The following is a 22127-nucleotide window of genomic DNA, read 5'->3' as shown; positions in this document are numbered from 1 at the left end:
GTTATTGTTTTTTTCCCCGTGGGTACCCGGATGATACGCAACGCAACCGAGCCAGACAAGAGACTGGGCTACCGTCTGCAAGGACAGCTAAATAAACTTGGAGGCAATATTTGTTTTACGCATTTTTGAACGCTCAAAACACAACTATGATACCCTTATCAAATACGTCAAGTAACCACTTCTTGTTTGTTTCATTTTTAGCCACCATCAAACACTGGTATATAATTTCTTTTGCCGGGCAGTTTACAATATGCAAGTGTTAGTTGGAAAACTTTTTTCCACGAGACATGGGTTTCCCTGTTATTATCAAATACTTCACACTGAACAATACCGTAATTAATATCGTGACACAGTGAAACATAAACATATGGAGAAGAAGAAAGGTAGTACCAGTCACATCTATCATATTTCAAACCGGTATCATCCTCGCATTAACGTTAAGTTCATCAGCGATTTATATAAACCAGTGTTATATATAATGGATCATTCCATTAAATACTTTCATAATTACAGTATTTTCGACTTACAAATTATTATTCAAATTAATCACCATTTTTACAATATGTTTAATGGTGGGCGCATATACGATTTTTTTTTTTATCTCTTAACGTGTCACGTTTCCTTTAAGTGAAACTTACATGGGAAACATGTGTAGACATTTGTAACTTGACACCCCTTTAGTGATACAATGGACTGGGCGGTACTAGAACTAATATGCATTGTCTTAACCGACAGCAGTCAGTCTTAGGGGTGTCCAGAAGATGGCGGGGCTCGGAAGGTTGCCCGTTTTACTGTTCATAGTTCTAACACTACTTCATGCTACAGAACAAAATTCCAGACAGAAACGGCAGATAGCAGACAGCCAGTAAGTTTCTATATCTTTTATTCTATGTAGGACCATGATGTGTTTGAACTCTTTTTAAGGAGAGTGCAAATCCGCCCCCTTGGGTTAATTATTCTTTGTCACGTAGGAACTATCTTTGTCCCAGACTTGCTTAAAGGATGCTGCCATCATAATAAGGACATCGTATGCTGTGTTTTTTTCACAAATATCAGAAGCACAAGTTAAATATCTATTTTGGAGAAACCAAATATATTTTATTCGTACATATGTAAATCCAGTTTTCGTTCAATTAATTAGTACATGTCACCAGGGAAAAGAATCCATAAAATTAACAATCATGAAGCACCTTAGTGGTTAATATGTTCAACGTTGAAAAGTTGCAAATGTCTTTGCCAAGAAAAATCACTTTGAATAAAAGATATGTACGTTCAAGACAATGTTCGTTGAAATTGGAAAAAATGCATTAATCACAGTAGTCTTTATAGCCTGGTTGATATGAGCCTTGGGATAATACAGAGGCAGGACTGTGTCTCTTGAAAATATTAATGTTAATATGCGTATGTACATAGTTTTAGAAGGTATCGGTCGCCATGGCAACACATAAGGGATTGGGACTTCATCCTGAAAAGTGAGAACACAAACCTGACTAGACTTGATGAATGGCTAATGTGTTTTGTTTAAAGGCATTAACATATCAATTGTTCATTTAACAAGGACGTTACCATGTTCGTATGTCAACTAACCATTAGAATACCAGATAAATCTGCAACAAACAACTCAAATGAACGAGAGTCTGTTTCTTATCATTGCAGACCTCGCATAGTCACGCAAGATGGTCACCTCATCTTCCAAACGGGAACAAACCACAATATAACCTTCAAGAGTTCGGCTGGGGGCGCGGTCACCGTCGACGGGGAGGACTTCAAGGCCGTGGCTAATGGGGTAAGTGGCTGTTGGTCAAGAGGCATTGGTGTAATATCCCTTCATGGTGATGCAGAGCAAAATAGACCCCCAGTAGCCCATGCTTAGAGCCGACTGAAGAGGATGGACCGCCTCCGTGGTCTTATGCTAGAGCGTTCGCCCGAAGAGCTGAAGGTCCGGGGTTTCGTTCCCAGGCCGCGTCATACCAAAAGACGTTAAAAGATGGTACTTGTTGTTACCCTGTCTAGCGCTCGGCATAAAGGGGCTAAAACAAGTGCTGGTCGGTTCGGAGTCAGTATACTGTGTCTGAGTGGGGTATTCATGTTAAACTGCGGCATGGTATCTCAGTGGGCTAGCACTATAAATCGGCATCAGTCCGGACTAGAACAAGCAGCCACACACACACACACACACACACACACACACACACACACACGCACGCACGCACGCACGCACGCACGCACGCACGCACGCACACACACACGTGCATGCAAGTCGCTATATAAGTGCAATAATCTTGGACGCGACGTTAATCCCCATTTCACTTCACCTCAAACTCGGTGACTTGGCTGATGCGTGTCATCGTGTTCAATGGCGTGGGGGGCCAGTGTTTGTCATTTGTGTGGCTGATCGAGGCAAGATAATTCACAGGCCGCTGTGATATACACATGTAGCTGTAATAGGGATGATTGCGGCGTTAAACAACATTCACTCATTCAGAGAAAAAAAAAACAATTTACAGAATAAAAATTATTCACTGAGTATCGTTGGCATGAAACGAGTTGGATTGTTTTCAGTTACCAAAATGACAGTAATATGTGGTCAAGCATGACACAAAGAAGTTAAATATATTTTTTAAATTGTTTAAAATCGCTTTCTATATTCACAAACGAGAGCAATAAAAGTGATTCCGTTTTCGTCGAATGCCTTCGACCTTGGTACATAATGAAGGTTAACCGCGAGCCTACTTTATTGTCATAGTGTCATGTACACTTTCGTTTGAATATTCGGACAATGTTCGGGGAACAGTGGGAACCGTGAAGTCGTTCTCTTTGACCTTTTTTTCTAGAACATACATTACTCTCCTCCTCCTGAATAAATATTTTGAATGGGAGAATTTAATTCCATCTAACTCGCTATCTTAATATAAGACCAATTGCTATTTATCACGTTTCAAAATTAATTCCACTGTTGTTTATCCAATGCGAAAAGAACTCACGTGTTTTGCAACGGCATGTCAAGATTTAGAGTAAATATTTTACATAATGATCTATATAATATGAAGTTAAAATGAATACAGAATTCAATCGCAACTTACGGTCGTAGACATTCGTAACCGCCCGTGCCTTAATCCGAAGGTTACGAAAAGGCACGAGTGTTAATGAATGGTTTGCATGTGCAAAACGTGAACTGTTTAGTCAAAATGGGCCTAGTCAAAACGGGCCGTTACAAACGTAACTTCAAAGCACTGGGAGGATTGAGCTGTCGTTTGAAACGCCACACTTGGTCAGTAAGGGTACCGATATATTTACCCCTTAATGTTGGAGGAAAGCCCGAAGTGATGCAGGTCTCAGACGTTTACGACTTCGGCGAAACCCACGAGCAAGGGTTTGGTGCTGACAAACCTAGAAACATTATCGAGGCGACCCGGGTTTCGAACCCACAATCACAGGTTTTTGGAGTGCCCAAGGGACGCAACTCTGCACAGCAAATTGCTCTGCCTTAGACAACTGGGCCACCAAGTGCCCCCTATTTTCCTTGAAAAATGATTGAAATAGACAAATGAAGGATGGCAAAGTTTGTACAAAATCTAAATGTTTCTGTTTAAATAATAATTGATGTAATGGATACCCTGCCAATACCCATGTTACAAAGGGACATTGTGGTGGGTTTCGAGTTAGCAAACTACGGTGGCCCATTAGGGACATGGAGTGTTTTTCAATATTTTGATATTTCACCTTCTTTTATCGTAACCTTTTGCAAATTAGCACAATTTGTCATACAAATATGTAATAAGTCATGTATAAAAACAATCGAAAACATGGAAAATGTACTTTCAAGTAGCTATTGAATCTCTGAAATGTGAAGCGAAAATGTCAAAAACTAAAATGAAAATATAGAAAACTATTTCCACCACGGTGATAATATTCCCACCAGGGTACGTGTAAATAGTTTTCACCGCGTTGTAAATATTATCACCAGGGTGGAAATAGTTTTCTGTATTTTCATTTTAGTTTTTGACATTTTCGCTTTTGTTTTTGACATTTTCATTTTAGTTTTTGACATTTTCGCTTCACTTTTCAGCGATTCAGTATCTTCTTTATACACGATTTATCACATATTTGTATGACAAAGTGTGTTAATTAGCAAAAGGTTACGATAACAGTTAGTGAAATATCAAAATATTGAAAAACAGACTCCATGTCCCTTATGGGCCACCGTAGCAAACAAACTGAATCCATGTGATTCTAAGTGTGAGCATAGTTGATGTTGACAGCCAGGAATGAGCTGTGGCAATAACTGATTTTACAATGTTCTAAATTGAAACCCTTGAAGATCAGGGTTAGAATTGAACCCATGCTTGTCGTAAGAGGCGACTGACGGGATCTGGTGGTCAGACTCGCTGACTTGGTTCATAAATGTAATCATATCAAAATTGTGTAGATCAATACTCATGATGTCAATCACTTCATTATCTGGTCCAGACTTGATCATTTTCAGACCACCATCATATAGCTGGAATATTGCTGAATGTGGCGTTAAACAACAAACAAACATAACAAATTACCCATCAGAATAAGGTCTCAATTAAATGCCCAAATTGTATGTTTTTCATAGATAATGGTTAGCATACATTCAATCTGACACAGTTCAGGGACCCGTGAAGATCCGGGGTAGAATATTTCTCCAGCAACCCATGCTTGCCATAAAAGGCAACTATGCTTGTCGCAAGAGGCGACTAATAGGATCGGGTGGTCAGGCTCGTTGACTTGGTTGATGCATATCATCATATCCCAATTACGTGGAGCGATGCTCATGATATCAATCACTGGATTGTCTGGCCCAGACCCAATTATTTACAGACCGCTGTCATATAGCTGGAATATTGCTGAGTGAGGCGTTAAACAACAAACCAACAAAACCAACAACACAGTTCATGTTTTTCATTTCTGAAAAAATAGATCAGAGTCATCTGTAAACGTTCATTGTAAAACAAGACAGCAAATAAATAATTAAAAAAAGTAATAATAAATTTAAAGTTTAGTATATTCTCATATGGAAATCATAATAGAAAAGTTCTGCTGGTCCTAAGAAAACTTGTAATATGTTGGCACACACGAGATTGTTGGGGTGGCTTTAGATCTTCTACACTGAAATTCAACACTTGATTTAAAGCAAGTCTGATGTCATTCAGAGTTTAATATACAAGGTGGCAGAACTTGATCAGGGATGTGTGTAGTGATACCTTCCACCCCTTCCCAGTGGGCAGTGCCGTGCTGATTGTGTTGGTTGAAGTGTACACGGCAATGTCCAATCCGGGACTAGAGAGGGTATCAGGTTATGTTATTATCAGCACAAACTGAGTGTATCTTGTTACCTTCCTATTGTACATTAGTAAACTTGGGAGATTGTCCAGATAAAGTATCAACTTAGATTTTGTGATAGGGTTGGATGAGATAAGGACGAAACGAAGTGGTTAAATCATGCTTGCAAATTCATGACCATTCAGCATTATGGATGCTGTATTATTAACAGAAGAGCAAAATAAACTCTACTCTCAGATTTTATCATATGTTTGATTTTCAAATGAAAATATCTTAAGTTAGCGATATCATATCCAAAACATGAACTGTACTGGCGCTTAGTCAGCACTCAAAGAATATGTGTACACATTTTTATTTTATTAAATACAATTTGATTTAAAACATTTCAAAACATTTAAAAAAAAATCCTATTATATACAACTGCTGATGGGTAGCTTAGACATCTTTGAAAATCCATAAATTTGCTCCGTTTGGGCACAAATTTACATTTAAAACAAGGTAGGGATGATGTGGTTGCAAATTCGTTCATACCCCAGTCTTCTTTTTACACAGAATTACCTTTTACTCAGATTGCATTTTACAAACTGTTGCGATGAGTGATTGAACTTGAAACAATTCTTTCAATGTTTAATTACATAAAAAAACAACTTTGTATACATTCTTTTGCCCCTCATTTTTTTTAATCACAAATATTTTGTATACATGGAGATCACAGCAATATGGAGTTAACATTTGTTATTGTAAATAATATGCCCTTGTATGCTACAGTTGTCTTGTACATGACTGTGCATGTCATTGGGTGATACCCCTGTTCTTAATTACCTCATTACTTGTCTTAATTATGTAAATCGGCACTTTGAAGTTAACTTTGTCAACAATTCCTAAGTGCCCGCATTGACTTAATCAAGTACAGATTTAGCTTGGATAACTAATTATCTGGACTAATTGAATAATTATGTATTGTAAACTATCTGGTAATTTTCAAGGGTTAACAGATTTGTAGGTTTGACCTGGGGAAGGTAGAGTTAATCATCAAATGAAGATATTAGATAACCAAAATAAAATCATCATTACATTGTGAAATCAAGAGATGTTATGTTATGTATACTATTCTTTTGTGGATTATATCCAGTACACTACATATGACCTGGGTTAGTGGGCAGTAACTAACTGTACACTACACGTGGTTATACCACAGGTAAATGTTAACTAACTGTACACTACATATGACCTGGGTTAGTGGGCAGTAACTAACTGTACACTACACGTGGTTATACCACAGGTAAATGTTAACTAACTGTATGCTACATATGACCTGGGTTAGTGGGCAGTAACTAACTGTACACTACACGTGGTTATACCACAGGTAAATGTTAACTAACTGTACGCTACATATGACCTGGGTTAGTGGGCAGTAACTAACTGTACACTACATATGACCTGGCTTAGTGGGCAGTAACTAACTGTACACTACATATGACCTGGGTTAGTGGGCAGTAACTAACTGTACACTACATATGACCTGGCATAGTGGGCAGTAACTAACTGTACACTACACGTGGTTGTACCACAGGTAAATGTTAACTAACTGTACACTACATATGACCTGGGTTAGTGGGCAGTAACTAACTGTACACTACACGTGGTTATACCACAGGTAAATGTTAACTAACTGTATGCTACATATGACCTGGGTTAGTGGGCAGTAACTAACTGTACACTACACGTGGTTATACCACAGGTAAATGTTAACTAACTGTACGCTACATATGACCTGGGTTAGTGGGCAGTAACTAACTGTACACTACACGTGGTTATACCACAGGTTAGTGTTAACTAACTGTATGCTACATATGACCTGGCTTAGTGGGCAGTAACTAACTGTACACTACACGTGGTTATACCACAGGTTAGTGTTAACTAACTGTATGCTACATATGACCTGGGTTAGTGGGCAGTAACTAACTGTACATTACACGTGGTTATACCACAGGTTAGTGTTAACTAACTGTACACTACATATGACCTGGGTTAGTGGGCAGTAACTAACTGTACATTACACGTGGTTATACCACAGGTTAGTGTTAACTAACTGTACGCTACATATGACCTGGGTTAGTGGGCAGTAACTAACTGTACATTACACGTGGTTATACCACAGGTTAGTGTTAACTAACTGTACGCTACATATGACCTGGGTTAGTGGGCAGTAACTAACTGTACATTACACGTGGTTATACCACAGGTAAATGTTAACTAACTGTACACTACATATGACCTGGCTTAGTGGGCAGTAACTAACTGTACATTACACTTGGTTATACCACAGGTTAGTGTTAACTAACGGTACACTACATATGACCTGGGTTAGTGGGCAGTAACTAACTGTACATTACACTTGGTTATACCACAGGTTAGTGTTAACTAACGGTACACTACATATGACCTGGCTTAGTGGGCAGTAACTAACTGTGCATTACACTTGGTTATACCACAGGTTAGTGTTAACTAACGGTACACTACATATGACCTGGCTTAGTGGGCAGTAACTAACTGTACATTACACTTGGTTATACCACAGGTTAGTGATAACTAACGGTACACAACATATGACCTGGGTTAGTGGGCAGTAACTAACTGTACACTAGACGTGGTTATACCACAGGTTAGTGTTAACTAACTCTACACTACATATGACCTGCGTTAGTGGGCAGTAACTAACTGTACATTACACGTGGTTATACCACAGGTAAATGTTAACTAACTGTACACTACATATGACCTGGGTTAGTGGGCAGTAACTGTAACTGGGTTACAAATACCTGTGTAAGAGATATGATGGTCCCTCCTCCGATGACATGAATGGTCAGCTGCAGTATCCGGTGTCCCTTCTATTGTATTCTCAGTTTGTCTAGAGCATGATGGGGCTGAGGGTGTCATGTCAACATGGTGGAGATTGATAGGGGTGTGATCCGAATCAGGTTTCACGATTACATCTGTATCACAATGTGCCCCTGCCTAGCCCATATCTCATGGCTGGAGCATCATAGACTAGTTTGAAGGCCAGATATTTTTTTAGCTGGCTTTCATTTGATCAGATCACTTTATTTTTTCCTGAATTATAAGAGCAGCATAATTAAAATACAGAAATTAAGGCTTAAAGGTTGTATTAGAAGTTTGAAGAGATTGAAATAATATTTTCATCCCTTTTATTTATGGTTAATTCAACTCTACATTACAAACTACTATTAAATTTATCCATCAGGAGCAAACTTCAATAAACTATTAGCAACAAAAAATGTTAAGCTCATTACAAATATTGCTTTAAATTTGAAAAGAAATCTGCCTGTGTAATGTATCATAAATATTGTATTGAGATAGTATAACATTTGTCCCAGTCATAAAGTTTTATCTCATGTATTGAACTTTTTGCCATGTGACCTTTTAAAAAAAATAAACTTCTTATATATCTTCAAAAGAAAGCATAAAATTCAAATGGAGACCAGAACAATACTTGATTTCATAACTGAGGCAATCTAGACTTGCCATTTCATTCTAGACTTGAGATGGATTCATTTTGTAATTTATTGTAGTGTTTGGGAAACAGACTGATATTTTACATGTATTAAATTTATGATGTGTTTGTATTATTTTAATAATTTTTCCAAATGATTGTTTTTCACAGGTGCGTGAGAACAAAGCCTCTATTGACCAGCTGAAGAATGTCCCAACCTCTGTAAGTATACACTTACTGCTTAAATAATAGTATGTCATAAGGGACGGATGAAAAGTCTAACTAATTATATTAACTAATTAGAGATGCAAATGTTTAATGGCAGTATATTGTTGAAGTAAGTAGGTGTTTTGGTCATAGCTTGTTTTCTGCGGAGATTTATTCGGATTATGGAAATGGTTTGTTGATGTGATTAAGTAACAGGTCTAGCAGATAAATCAGTAGACAAAGACTAGACAGAACATTTGTTACAATCAGGACATGCTGCATACTACTCATATTTCCTTTATAACTTGTCATCACATTATTATGTCACCTCTGTCATATTGTTACATAATTGTTCTCCCAACATATTGATATTTAATTGTTCTCCCAGCATAATGTTATGTAATATCACTTCTAACATATTCTTATGCAATAGTGCCCCAACATATTCTTATGTAGTAGTGCCCCAACATATTCTTATGTAGTAGTGCCCCCAACATGTTCTTATGTAGTAGTGACCCAACATATTCTTATGTAGTAGTGCCCCAACAATATCTTGTGAAATAGTGCCCCAACATGTTCTTATGTAGAAGTGCCCCAACATATTCTTGTGCAATAGTGCCCAAACATATTCTTATGTAGTAGTGCCCCAACAATATCTTGTGAAATAGTGCCCCAACATGTTCTTATGTAGTAGTGCGCCCAACATGTTCTTATGTATTAGTGCCCCAACATATTCTTATGTAGTAGTGCCCCAACATATTCTTGTGCAATAGTGCCCCAACATATTCTTATGTAGTAGTGCCCCCAACATGTTCTTATGTAGTAGTGCCCCAACATATGCTTATGTAGTAGTGCCCCAACAATATCTTGTGAAATAGTGCCTCAGCATGTTCTTATGTAGAAGTACCCCAACATATTCTTATGTAATGTTTCCCCCAACATATTCTAATGCAATGGTGCTTATCTTCTGTGTACAGATTCCTGACCAAGTGGCGACGGAGATCACCCAGATCAACAACCGTCTGGACAACCTGCAGCCAACAGGAGAGGTCCAGACTCAGCTGACGTCACTCGGGACGCGGTTGACCACTGTGGAGACCAATGTAAGCCCACTGCTATGTTAGGCCTGCAGGCAAGGTTCCCTATTGACATTGGTGTACGTCCCTCCTGGATTTGATTCCCAAAAGGGTAGAACATATGGAATTCCCTGCCCTAATGGCAGTAGAAGAGTATGTGAAGCTTCATAAATCTCACTCACTCACAATTCATGCTCTCTGTTTTTAGACACCGCCGAATGCAGCCACACGTCTGACATCGGTAGAGGGTCGTTTAAACAATCTGCAGCCTACAGGTGCTGTCCTCACACAGTTCCAAGCAATCACAAATCGGATATCGACCGTTGAATCAAGGGTAAGAGAAGTAACTGTTTTCAGTCTGCCAAACTGGAATATGAGAAAGTGCTTAATTTCATCTTCAGTATTTAGGGAAAAAGTGACTTCTTTCCCACAAACATCTGGGATTCTTAGATCTGTAAATGAATGAAGAGTAAGAGATCATATCTTTTAATCACCTCTTCTTGACATTGGATATCATATTTGTTTTTGGGTGAATTACGTGTATTATATAAACAATGCAAGTAATAAGGAATATATATTGAATTAGAATTTAAACTTGCAGAATTTATTTTTTCAATACAGTGTGATGAGATCTTTGTAGAATTCCAAAATATATTTAGCCCGCCTAATTTCAGAGACAGGTGGCCCAGTCGTCAAGACATTTGCTCTGCAGAGTTGTGTCCCTTGGGCATGCCACAGATTCAAATCCTTGTTTGACATGATTGTGTCTTGGTTTGTTTAAATACTCATTTCAAATAAGGCTAAAAAAGATATTGGTCTTGGTTCTTAGTTTGCCGCATGTTTCATTTTTTATTTCCATTTTTTTTTAAAAATAAAAAATCCTTGAATATTCAAAGGCCAACTGTAGTCAAATACTGTATTCCAGTATTTTACTCATCAAGGAATACATTTATGTAGGGAGGCCCTTTCCTAGGTTGATTGTTTATTTGGTTACACAACTGTTCATTTGGTTACATACTAGTTGGAACAACGACAAAAACAAAAAATACACCGCCCACCCACACCATATTTTCAAAAGTCATTGCCTGAGAACCAATTCTTTTATTTTTAAAGCCTAATTTGAACTGTTTGTTGCTAAAATGAAATAAAAATCCCATGAGTTGCAGTGTCTCATAGCACTCACCAAATGGTGTGTTCTCATTGTCCCAATCACATTATATCTGTGTGTGTGGGAAGAACTGAGGACATCTTCATACAAGATCATGTCAGTAAGCTGACAGCAAAGTCATAATAAACTAGAGATACATAGGTTTTTGGGCCAATGATTTGACTTCTGTTCTCTAGCTTGAATTATACTTTTATAAAGGACAAGATATCTATTTACCATAGGATACAAGTCATTTGTTTGTGATCCGGCAAGATCTGGGACCATGCTTGTCGTAAGAGGCGTCTAACGGGATCAGGTGGTCAGAACCGGGGTCTTCATACCCCGACATTGTGTATCGTTGCTCACAATATCAATCAGTGTATTGTCTGGTCGATTATTTACAGACCGCCGTCATAAACGTGGAATATTGCTGAGTGCGGCATTAAACAAACAAGCAAAATTGTGCGTTGGTGGAGTTTGGCATTTTATTAGAGGACATGTAAATATTATAATATATCTGGAATCCTCACTTTGCTGGGATATGTAAATATTTGAGTACATAGAATATAATTAGATGTTTTTTTAAAAAGTTATCTTGAAATTGGTTTATTTGAAAGTTTTTGTTTGGTCCCTTCAACTTTGAGTTGACTGTACAGTGAAACCCTGATAATCTGGAACCTGTTAATCTGGAACTCTGCATTCCAGCAATTACTGTTTGGAGCATCTATGTAGATGTTTTAGTAGAGAGACTTTATGCGTGATTCATGAGTGCAGAAGCTGTGGGGGTTCTGAGTTAGAATTGGTCCCCAACAACCTATGCTTGTCCTTAGAGGCGACTAAATAGATCGGGTGTCAGGTTCAGTGAGTATGTGACATTGCACCCCGACAGAGTGGATTGTTGTTTGCAATATTAATCACTGGATTGTCTTCAGACTGGAATATATACATGCTGCCGTCATATTGCTGTCATATTGCTGAGTGCAGTTCTAAACAACAAACAAACATTAATCCAGAAATTTGTTAATCTGGAATTCACTGGGAGCGGTACTGTCTGGAGTATCAGGGTTTAACTGTATTTGCATGTGTGCATGATTTCAACAGGTGACTGTATTGGAATCGGGGACATCCGTCACGACTCTCCGCACAAAGGTAGGATACTCACAATAACCTTAATATGTATGTCATATTTCAGATTTACCTACCTATCCATTCCTGCTGATTTAAACCAGATGTGCAATATTGTGTCATATACCATCCTTGATTATCAAGGGTATTTATGGTCATTATTATGATACCCAGACCCATTTGCCTCCATAGCTTCATGAGGTCATAACCGCCCCTATCGCCGCTATTTTTAACTTAACACAGTAGTTGTTGCACTTATTTGATTGGCTGGCTAACTTTAGTGTTGTGCTATTCAGTTCAGGCTCAAGACAAAGCTGTGGGAGTGAACTGGTCCAGGGTACATATCCGAATGGACAATAAATTCCCTGGATAATCGAGGGTGAAACGTTGATATTTTCAACCGCTGATAAAAAATAACGATTTTTTGTTCGAGTGCCAACTACAGAAACTTGAGAAATACAAATTTCTGTAATCTTTGGACTGAAAAATGAAAATTGAAATCATTATGCCACAAAATTGCATATCCGAAATCAGCATGGATGAAGTTGACGTGAGCAGACGGAGCAGCTATTATTTTGTGTCTAATGCTGGAACTGGTTGTGTTCATTAGGTCAGGAGGGCAGGTAGGAGAGGCTCACTGAGAATTAGGAACCTAAACAGCAACACACAGTTCAGGAGACTTAAGACCAGGGTAACCAGGGTTACGGAGGGTGCATGCTGGTGCACGTTCACGTAGATCCCAGTCACTTGGATGATGTTTACGGGCACTCACGATGTTGTTCTGGAACACATTCCATTGCATTTGACTGGTTCTGCTTCATTTGATGTTTTCTTGTTCTCTTAGTGAATGTTCCTGTTCACTTTGCAAATGTTCTTGTTCATTTGTGAATGTTCTTGTTCACTTAGCAAATGTTCTTTTTCACTTCAAAAAATGTTCTTTCACTTCAATAATGTTCTTGTTCACTTGGTGAATGTTCTTGTTCACTTGGTGAATGTTCTTTTTCACTTCAGTAATGTTCTTCATCACCTCAATAATGTTCTTTTTCACTTCAGTAATGTTCTTTTTCAATTCAGTAATGTTCTTGTTCAATTCAGTAATGTTCTTTTTCAATTCAGTAATGTTCTTGTTCAATTCAGTAATGTTCTTGTTCACTTCAGTAATGTTCTTGTTTACATAGCTAACATTCTTGTTCACTTAGCTAATATTCTTCATTTGGCTAATGTTTCGTTCACTAGCTTATGTTCTTGTTAACTGGGCTAATATTCTTTTCACTAAGCTAATGTTTTTTTCACTTAGCTAATGTTCTCGTTCACTTGACTGATGTTCCCGTTCACTTAGCTAATGTGCTTGTTAACTAGGCCAATGTTCTTTTCACTCTGGCTAATGTTCTTGCTCACATTACTACTGTTCCTGTTCTCGTGACTCATGGTCTTGTTTACTAGGCTGATGTTCTTACTCACTTAGCTAGTGTTCTTGTTCACATAGTTAATGTACTTGTTCACTTAGCTAGTGTTCTTGTTCACTTAGCTAGTGTTCTTGTTCACATAGCTAATGTTCTTCATTTGGCTAATGTTGCGTGACACTTCACCAATGTTGTGTGACACTTGTCTAATGTGTGACGCCCTGCCAAGTTTTGTATCACTTTTGCATGAAGTTGTCTCACTGATTACTGAGTAGAATGACGATGCCTAAATGCATGACTAAATACCATCTTATATTCAGAGCTCCAGATAAGCTGCGTAACTGCGTAAAATACGCATCAGAAATGCAGAAATACACAGTAAAATATAATCCAAGTGTATCAAATACGCAACGAACATTACAGATATGCTACAAAAATAAAAATTGTGCGTATCATCAAAATATTGTGAAGTAACCCTGCGTATTCGATTAGCAAATCAGCAACCTATTTTGAAAAAAAACGGGCATTCCGTCAACCTTGCCAAACTCCACGATGACAGTTACATCATGATCATTTGCCATCACACTTTCTTGTGGAAGTATCGTGGTATTTTTTAGTCCTATAAAGCTCTCGAACCCACACGACACCAGTTTGCAGGGACTAGATGAATAGTGTTTTTAAATATTTAACTTAAATACCCACATGTGTAAAAACTAGTTGGTAACAGAAATTTGAATACGCAGATAGAATTACTGATACCCAATGATTTTAAAATGCATGGGTAAAATACCCACAACACCAAAAGCTTATCTGGAGCTCTGTATATTGCTTGTTGTTTAATTTGAGTTAAAAATATAAAATTGGTTAGCAATGTAGATTAGATGAGGATTGCTTGTGTCAGAGCATGGTAGGATGTACAATGATGAATAATTTGCTTTGGGTTTTAACTGAATATATTTTGTGTCAGCAATTTAGCAACATTGACTTAGATATGTTTAGTGTTTAGAATTTCTGTGTTTGAATGCACATTCATATAACCGTTATTTTGCATTTTGTAACCTCTAATTGTAGGTATAATTATTTAAATACACCTACCAACAATGACTGAAAAAAGTACTATTCTATGAATATTAGCTTCCCCAGTGATGCGGCCGTCAAACCAGCTGTTTCAATCAGAGGGGGTTTATTGTGATTTAATTGCCTCTGATTGACCCATCAAAGTCAAGTTAATTCCAAATTCAGGGTAGAATATGTATTATGCAGTCTACTATATAATCAATGTTGATTACCTGATTGCAATCTTACTTTTTTCTTTATAACTTTATAAAAGTGTTATTCTAAAATCTTTTATTGAAGTAATAAGTCCAACTTTAATGGATCATTCTTAAGTTTCCCATTCAAAGTATTATATTTTTGTATGAAACCAAATATAGTAATAACTTTTACTTTCATGACTTCTGGATATATGCTTCAGACAAATTGGATATTGATTTTTCAAGGTTTAACAAATCTTTTCAATTTTCAGGTTCAGACACTGGAGACGCAGATGCAAAATCTTCAAAGAGTAAGTGATGCAAAACCATCTTAGAATTCATGATACTTGTATTCCCACAATACACCGTGCATAAGTGTTTCCTAACAACTAGTCTTGATATTATATCATCATGAATCAGTCATTTTATAGGGAATTTGGAACGGATTTTGTTACAGTTATATGGGCACTGTGTCCTGATGAAAATCTTTTGTTTATTCCAAAAGTTATCTATTAATGTTACCCATAGCGGCAATTACATTGGTGGAAATATTTACAGAATGACGCCATCTGTGGTTCTTGATGTCACAGACCGCCTATGTGGTCTAGTGGTAGAGCATCTACCTGGAGATGCATTATACCAAAAAACGGTAGAAGATAATACTTGTTGTTTCTTGGCTTGGTGCTTGGCATTAAGGGGACAAAACAAGGACTGGTCGTCTCGGAATCTGTAAACTGTGTCTGAGTGGGCTATTCATGGTAAACTGCCGCATGTTATCTCGGTGGGATAGCACTGAAAAACTGTCATTACTCCATACCAGTACAAGCCGCGACACAAACACCCACATCCACGTGTGGGCACGTCGCAATATGAGTGCAATGTTCTGGAACACAACATTAAACCCCATTTCACTTCATCTTTATAATGTTAATATGTCGTGTTCCATATGTTAGCAGTATTTTGTGGACAAGTTCAAAATTTCAATTTCAGATTAAAATATTAATTCCTGCAAGGTTCCATTCGACAAAATCCTACTTTTCTCATATGCTGTTAGGATTTGTCATTAAATACATTTTCACAAGGTAGGGATTTGTCATTGTCAGCACTAAAGTAAGTTCTTCTTGTTCAGTGCTTTATACAGGATGGAAGATTTGATCTATAAAAAGTCTGCAAATGATTTTCAACACCTACTAAACAAATTTCAGTTGATGAATGTGTGATAAAAGTGGTCACTCAGGAATATAACATTTTCATAATTAAGTTTTTGTGGTGGGGTTTGGAATTTTTTTTTTTTTTATGATATTGAACTTTTGAACTGGTCCCTTAGTGACATTTGATATTCCAGTGTTTTATTTTTCTTTTATAAATAGAATAATTTGTTCCACAAATAAATAATATGTCCTCAGGTAAACATATCCAGCCCTTTACAAAAAGGCATCACAGGGGGTCCTGATGTCTTATTATGGCGGTCAGGTAGCCTAGTGGTTAAAGCGTTCGCTCGTCACGCCGAAGACCCGGGTTCGATTCCCAACATGGGTACAATGTGTGAAGCCCATTTCTGGTGTCCCCTGCTGTGAAATTGCTGGAATATTGCTAAAAGCGGCGCAAAATCATACTCACTCGCTTATTAAGCAGTTTTATATGTGCTGTGGTGAGTTTTTTATTATTTTATTTCTTTTTGGAGTACACAAACAATAAGTTTACAGAATATGGTTCACATGCAATGCTGTTTCGTTTCAGTTGCTAACAGCAAATGAGTGTTCTTCAAATCCCTGTCATCATGGAGGGACTTGTGTTGATCTTTTCAATGGTTACTACTGCCACTGTCCGTCCAACTGGCAGGTAAGTGCTTGACACAGAGAGACAGTGGCCACTGTCCGTCCAACTGGCAGGTAAGTGCTTGACACAGAGAGACCGTGGCCACTGTCTGACCAACTGGCAGGTAAGTGCTTGACACAGAGAGACAGTCTCCAGGCCACTGTCCGTCCAACTGGCAGGTAAGTGCTTGACACAGAGAGACAGTGGCCACTGGTATGTTGACAGTTTTGAACATGTTTGTAATTTTATTAGCGTCTCTTCAGGGAATATTTCAACATCTTTCAGAATTCAGAAGCAATATGTTTATTTTCAAAGAATGTGTGCTTCCTTATTTTTGACAAAAAAGCACACAGTGACTAGTTTGTCAAAGCCATATACAGTAAACTACGGTTATAACGAACTCAAAGGGACCACTAATTTTAGTTTGTTAAAACCGTAGTTCATTATAAGCATATATACAGCATAACTACAGAACATAGTCGGGACCAAAAAGTAAGTTCGTTATATCCGTCAGTTCGTTATAAGCGAGTTCGTTATAAACATGGTTTACTGTATATGTTTTGATTTTTTGTGAATTTTTATATATATAGTAAATGTTTATAATGAACCAATTATAATGAAGTGACGGATATAACGTATATATGCTTATAACTAACTACGGTTATTACAAACTAAACTGAATGGTCCCTTTGGGTTCGTTATAAAAGCAGTTTACTGTACTCAGAGGCAAAAGGAGCCTTGATTTGTAAAAGTATTATCATTCAGATGAAGATGGATCTGATCTTTCTGTCAAAATCTAATTTTTTTTTAAATTTAAGCAAATTCAAAATTTTAATTCTGCTTTGTGATTTCTTTGTTCTTTACACAAGTTGTTGAGAAATGCCACAGGAATTTATAACTTAGAATTCAAAATGATCCAATGATATAATAGTTCTGACAAGAATGCCATGCTCCTGTTATGGGATAAGAAATGACTTGCATTGTCACAGTTATGATGATTGTTGTGACGTTGAATTGTTCGTACTTTGTGTAGGGGACCACCTGTGACACGGATGTTAATGAATGTGCTCTGTACGCTGGAACCGACCTTGGTTGCCAGAATGGTGGAACATGCATCAATTCACAGGGAAGCTTCAGGTATGCTTGTGTTTGTCCTGCATCACTTTAGGTTTTCCTCGGACCGCCTCCGTGGTCTAGTGGTAGAGCGTCCGCCCGGAGAGCGGAAGGTCCGCATTTCGATCCCCGGCCGCGTCATACCAAAAGACGTTAAAAGATGGTACTTGTTGTTACCCTGTCTGGCGCTTGGCATTAAGGGGCTAAAACAAGTACTGGTCGGCTCGGAGTCAGTATACTGTGTCTGAGTGGGGTATTCATGTCAAACTGCGGCATGGTATCTCAGTGAGCTAGCACTATAAATCGGCATCAGTCCGTACTAGTACAAGCAGCCACACAAACACACACGTACATGCACGTCGCTATATAAGTGCAATAATCTTGGACGCGACGTTAAACCCAATTTCACCTCACCTCACCTTAGGTTTTCCTCCCACATCATAGTATCGTCGGATGATCGGTTTTCGGAGGGTCACGTTAATTGCAATTACTTGCACTATGGGAGGAGTGTAGTGTCACACAGACATTGTAAATACTTACATGACGGCTGTGTTAAAGAGAAAGTTGTTCTTTTATAAGTGAAGAAGATGTTTTACAGTTGTTCATGTGATTAGAGAGAAAACTATGTATATATCTTAAGCGTCTGAAAACCCATAACACAGGGATGACAGGGGACTTGTTAACCCGTCACCGTATTGCATCCCTCTATTTGGTGACCAAAGTCTACACTTGCATGTAGTTGTTTATTTCAAATAGTGACAACCCGTGAAGAGCCGGGTTGAATAGGTCTTCAGCAACCCATGCTTGTCGTTAGATGCAACTATACTTGTCGTAAGAGGCAATTAACAGGATCGGTGGTCAGGCTCAGTGACTTGGTTGATGCATGTCATCGTATTCTGATTGCGTAGATCAATGCTCATGTTATCAATCACTGGATTGTCTGTTCCAGACTTGGTTATTTACAGACCTCTGTCATAAAGCTGGAATATTGTTAAACAACAAATAAACAAACAAAAAATCAAATGCTGACCCTAGTTTTATACACTTTTGGTTAATGACCCAAAAAATGACATCTAATGAAGTTGACCTTGGAGTAATAAGAGTATTTGGAGTTGTATATGACTGAAGCATATCATAATCAAATAATTAGTTGTTTGGAAATTGAAATTTAAGAAGTATTTTTGTTTGAATTTTCAGTTGTCAATGCCCAGCTAACTGGCATGGAATCCGATGTCGGGAGACGCACGATGACTGCACCGGAGCTTCTCAGTCGGAGCTGTGTGGGCACGGAACATGTGTCAATGTGCCCAGAACACAGTCCAACATGGTGGGTGGGGGATACAGTTGGGGAGTGGGGGATAGTGTGGGGCAGTTGGTGAGAGTATGGGGAAGTGGGTGAGTGAGTGGGGCAAGGGGCGAGTGAGTGGTAGAGTGGGTGAGTGAGTGGGGCAGTGGGTGAGTGAGTGGGGCAAGGGGCGAGTGAGTGGTAGAGTGGGTGAGTGAGTGGGGCAGTGGGTGAGTGAGTGGGGCAGTGAGTGAGTGAGTGGTAGAATGGGTGAGTGAGTGGGGCAGTGGGGCAGTGGGTGAGTGAGTGGGGCAGTGGGTGAGTGAGTGGGGCAGTGGGTGTGTGAGTGGGGCAGTGGGTGAGTGAGTGGGGCAGTGGGTGAGTGAGTGGGGCAGTGGGTGGGTGAGTGAGTGAGTGGGGCAGTGGGTGAGTGAGTGGGTGAGTGAGTGGGGCAGTGAGTGAGTGGGGAAGTGGGTGAGTGAGTGGGGCAGTGGGTGAGTGAGTGGGGCAGTGAGTGGGTGAGTGAGTGGGGCAGTGAGTGGGTGAGTGAGTGGGGCAGTGGGTGAGTGAGTGGGTGAGTGAGTGGGGCAGTGGGTGAGTGAGTGGGGCAGTGAGTGGGTGAGTGAGTGGGGCAGTGGGTGAGTGAGTGGGTGAGTGAGTGGGGCAGTGGGTGAGTGAGTGGGGCGGTGAGTGAGTGGGGCAGTGGGTGAGTGAGTGGGTGAGTGAGTGAGTGGGGCAGTGGGGGAACGAGTGGGGCAGTGGGTGAGTGAGTGTATAACTGGATGGATATGTATGCATATAGTTGACTGAGTGTATAAATGGAATGATGTGTATGCATATAGTTGACTGAGTGTATAAATGGTTGGATGTGTTTCCAAAGCAGATAAGCAGATGATTACATGAGTGAATTAGAGTGTATTTAGAGACTGAGCTGTCACTGCTCCTTGTACCTGCAGCCCAAGTTCACCTGTATCTGTGACGATGGCTGGACCAAGGTCTCTGACTCCAGCCCAGCGTGTACTGTGGATGTCAATGAGTGTACGTCCAGCAATCCACCATGCTCCCAGGATCCTCCGGTCCAGTGTACCAATATCCCTGGATCATTCGTGTGTGGCAGCTGCCCAGCAGGTATGTGTTAAGGAATCACTGCCGGAATATGGGGGGAGGGAGGGGAAGGGTGTAGTGATCCCCGTGTTCAGTGAATGAGCTGGATGTGTCAGGGAGGGGGTAGTAAGGGAGGGTCAGCATTGTGATTGGTAGAGTAGCCAGGGTTGGAAGTGAGAATGTGAGGCTTGTGTAAGGGAGCTGGGAAGTCGGTAGGATACAGAGGGTGAAAGCTTTGGGGCATAGGGGTAGGGAGTTGGGAAGTCTGAAGGGTACAGAAGAGGGTGAGAGTTTTGTGGGGAAGGGAGTTGGGAAGTCGGAAGGGTATGGGGGAGGGGGAGAGTTTTGAGGGGTAGGGAGTTGGGAAGTCGGAGGGTACGGGGGAGGGGGAGAATGTTGAGGGGAAGGGAGTTGGGAAGTCGGAAGGGTACAGGGGAGGGGGAGAGTGTTGAGGGGTAGGGAGTTAGGAAGTCGGAAGGTACGGGGGAGGGGGAGAGTGTTGAGGGGTAGGGAGTTGGGAAGTCGGAAAGGTACAGGGGAGGGGGAGAGTGTTGAGGGGTAGGGAGTTAGGAAGTCGGAAGGATGCAGAAGAGGGTGAGAGTTTTGAGGGATAGGGAGTTAGGAAGTCAGAAGGATGCAGAAGAGGGTGAGATTTTTTGGGGGGAAGGGGTAGGAGGTTGGGGAAGTTTGAAGGGTACAGAGAGTTTTGGAACATAGGGGTATGGACTGTAAGGAAATGGGGGATTGGCATTAAGTAGGTTGAGGACATGTAACACTGCTGATTCTTATTGTAGGCTACACTGGAAATGGTGCCACCTGCATTGATGTGAACGAATGTAGTACAAACAACGGGGGTTGCTCCAGGAGCCCCCTGGTGGAGTGTATCAACACACGCGGCTCCCGCAGATGTGGGCCCTGCCCCTCAGGTAGGTCTGTGTTCAGGTTCAAGAGTGGGTTTACTTTAATGCTTCTGAAAAGAGCAGTATTTCAGTTATATCATGGTGCCTCAAGAGGCTGATGCCAACAAGCTGAGGATCATAATCAGAGCAAAACATGGCATTCAGACCTAAAAATCAGTGGAACAGTTAAGGGAAGGAACTCCACACAATGATTTGTGTCAGTAAAGATCTAATGATGTAATAAAATATATTTTGATATTTCAAATTTTTTATTAATAACCTGGGAGTAACAAAATGGGAATAATAAAATGTTATCCCTGCCTACGAATAATGATTAAGATTGAAGAATATCATGATCTTTTATTATATTTAATAATTATTTTGCAATTTTTAGGCTACCAGGGTAATGGTGTGACATGTATATTTGTTGGCGTCTGTGGTGTGAGCAATGGAGGCTGTTTCCCGTCTGCCACCTGCTCTGAGTCTCCAGGTGAGTTTCTGACAAATTATCTATGCGTATGGATATTAGGGAAGTTTGGTTCAGTGATTCTGACTGAGAAAAAGCTCTCTCCCTGTCTCTTTTCTTTTACAGCATGATATAGGCCTATTGTATTTTTTAGCTCACCTGACTGAAAGTTAAGTTAACTTATGTCTTTGCCTCTTTGTCAGTCTTTCCTCATATGTCATCTGATCATGCATCATAAAAATCGTCTACTCCCAAATCACTGCTTTGATGAAGCTGAAACTGCATACTTTCTTTCGAAATGTAATGAAATTTGGTATGTGTTTAGTTAATAGCCATATCACCAGTGTTTTGTAATACAAAAAAATAAATGTATTTAAGTTTTGACCTTGTTTTTTTCACCATGCTAT

At 39.5% G+C, this 22127-nt stretch overlaps 1 protein-coding gene across 2 annotated transcripts in view; it reads left to right on the top strand.

Moving 5' to 3' along the window:
* Window positions 1-753: 753 nt before the first annotated feature.
* The window catches only part of LOC139463893 (cubilin-like), a 99500-nt gene continuing 78126 nt past the window's right edge, over window positions 754-22127 (top strand). Inside the window, exons 1-13 of one of the 2 annotated variants that reach the window (XM_071245309.1) lie at window positions 754-865; window positions 1657-1786; window positions 8996-9046; window positions 10009-10134; window positions 10316-10441; window positions 12990-13070; window positions 15308-15346; window positions 16776-16877; window positions 17887-17990; window positions 19164-19293; window positions 20208-20379; window positions 21150-21281; window positions 21649-21744. In XM_071245309.1, coding sequence (XP_071101410.1) covers window positions 762-865; window positions 1657-1786; window positions 8996-9046; window positions 10009-10134; window positions 10316-10441; window positions 12990-13070; window positions 15308-15346; window positions 16776-16877; window positions 17887-17990; window positions 19164-19293; window positions 20208-20379; window positions 21150-21281; window positions 21649-21744 — 1393 coding nt within the window. In that variant the 5' untranslated portion in view covers window positions 754-761. Of the gene's footprint in view, window positions 866-1656; window positions 1787-8995; window positions 9047-10008; window positions 10135-10315; window positions 10442-12360; window positions 12404-12989; window positions 13071-15307; window positions 15347-16775; window positions 16878-17886; window positions 17991-19163; window positions 19294-20207; window positions 20380-21149; window positions 21282-21648; window positions 21745-22127 lie in introns of those variants that run through there. The other variant, XM_071245310.1, reaches the window with a different exon arrangement.

The sequence above is a fragment of the Haliotis cracherodii genome, unplaced genomic scaffold (assembly GCF_022045235.1).
Source record: "Haliotis cracherodii isolate W230 unplaced genomic scaffold, xgHalCrac1.p SCAF_16, whole genome shotgun sequence".
Lineage (NCBI taxonomy): Eukaryota > Metazoa > Mollusca > Gastropoda > Lepetellida > Haliotidae > Haliotis > Haliotis cracherodii.
The sequence above is the reverse complement of the archived record's forward strand: the minus strand, read 5'-3'. Positions and strand labels throughout refer to the sequence as shown.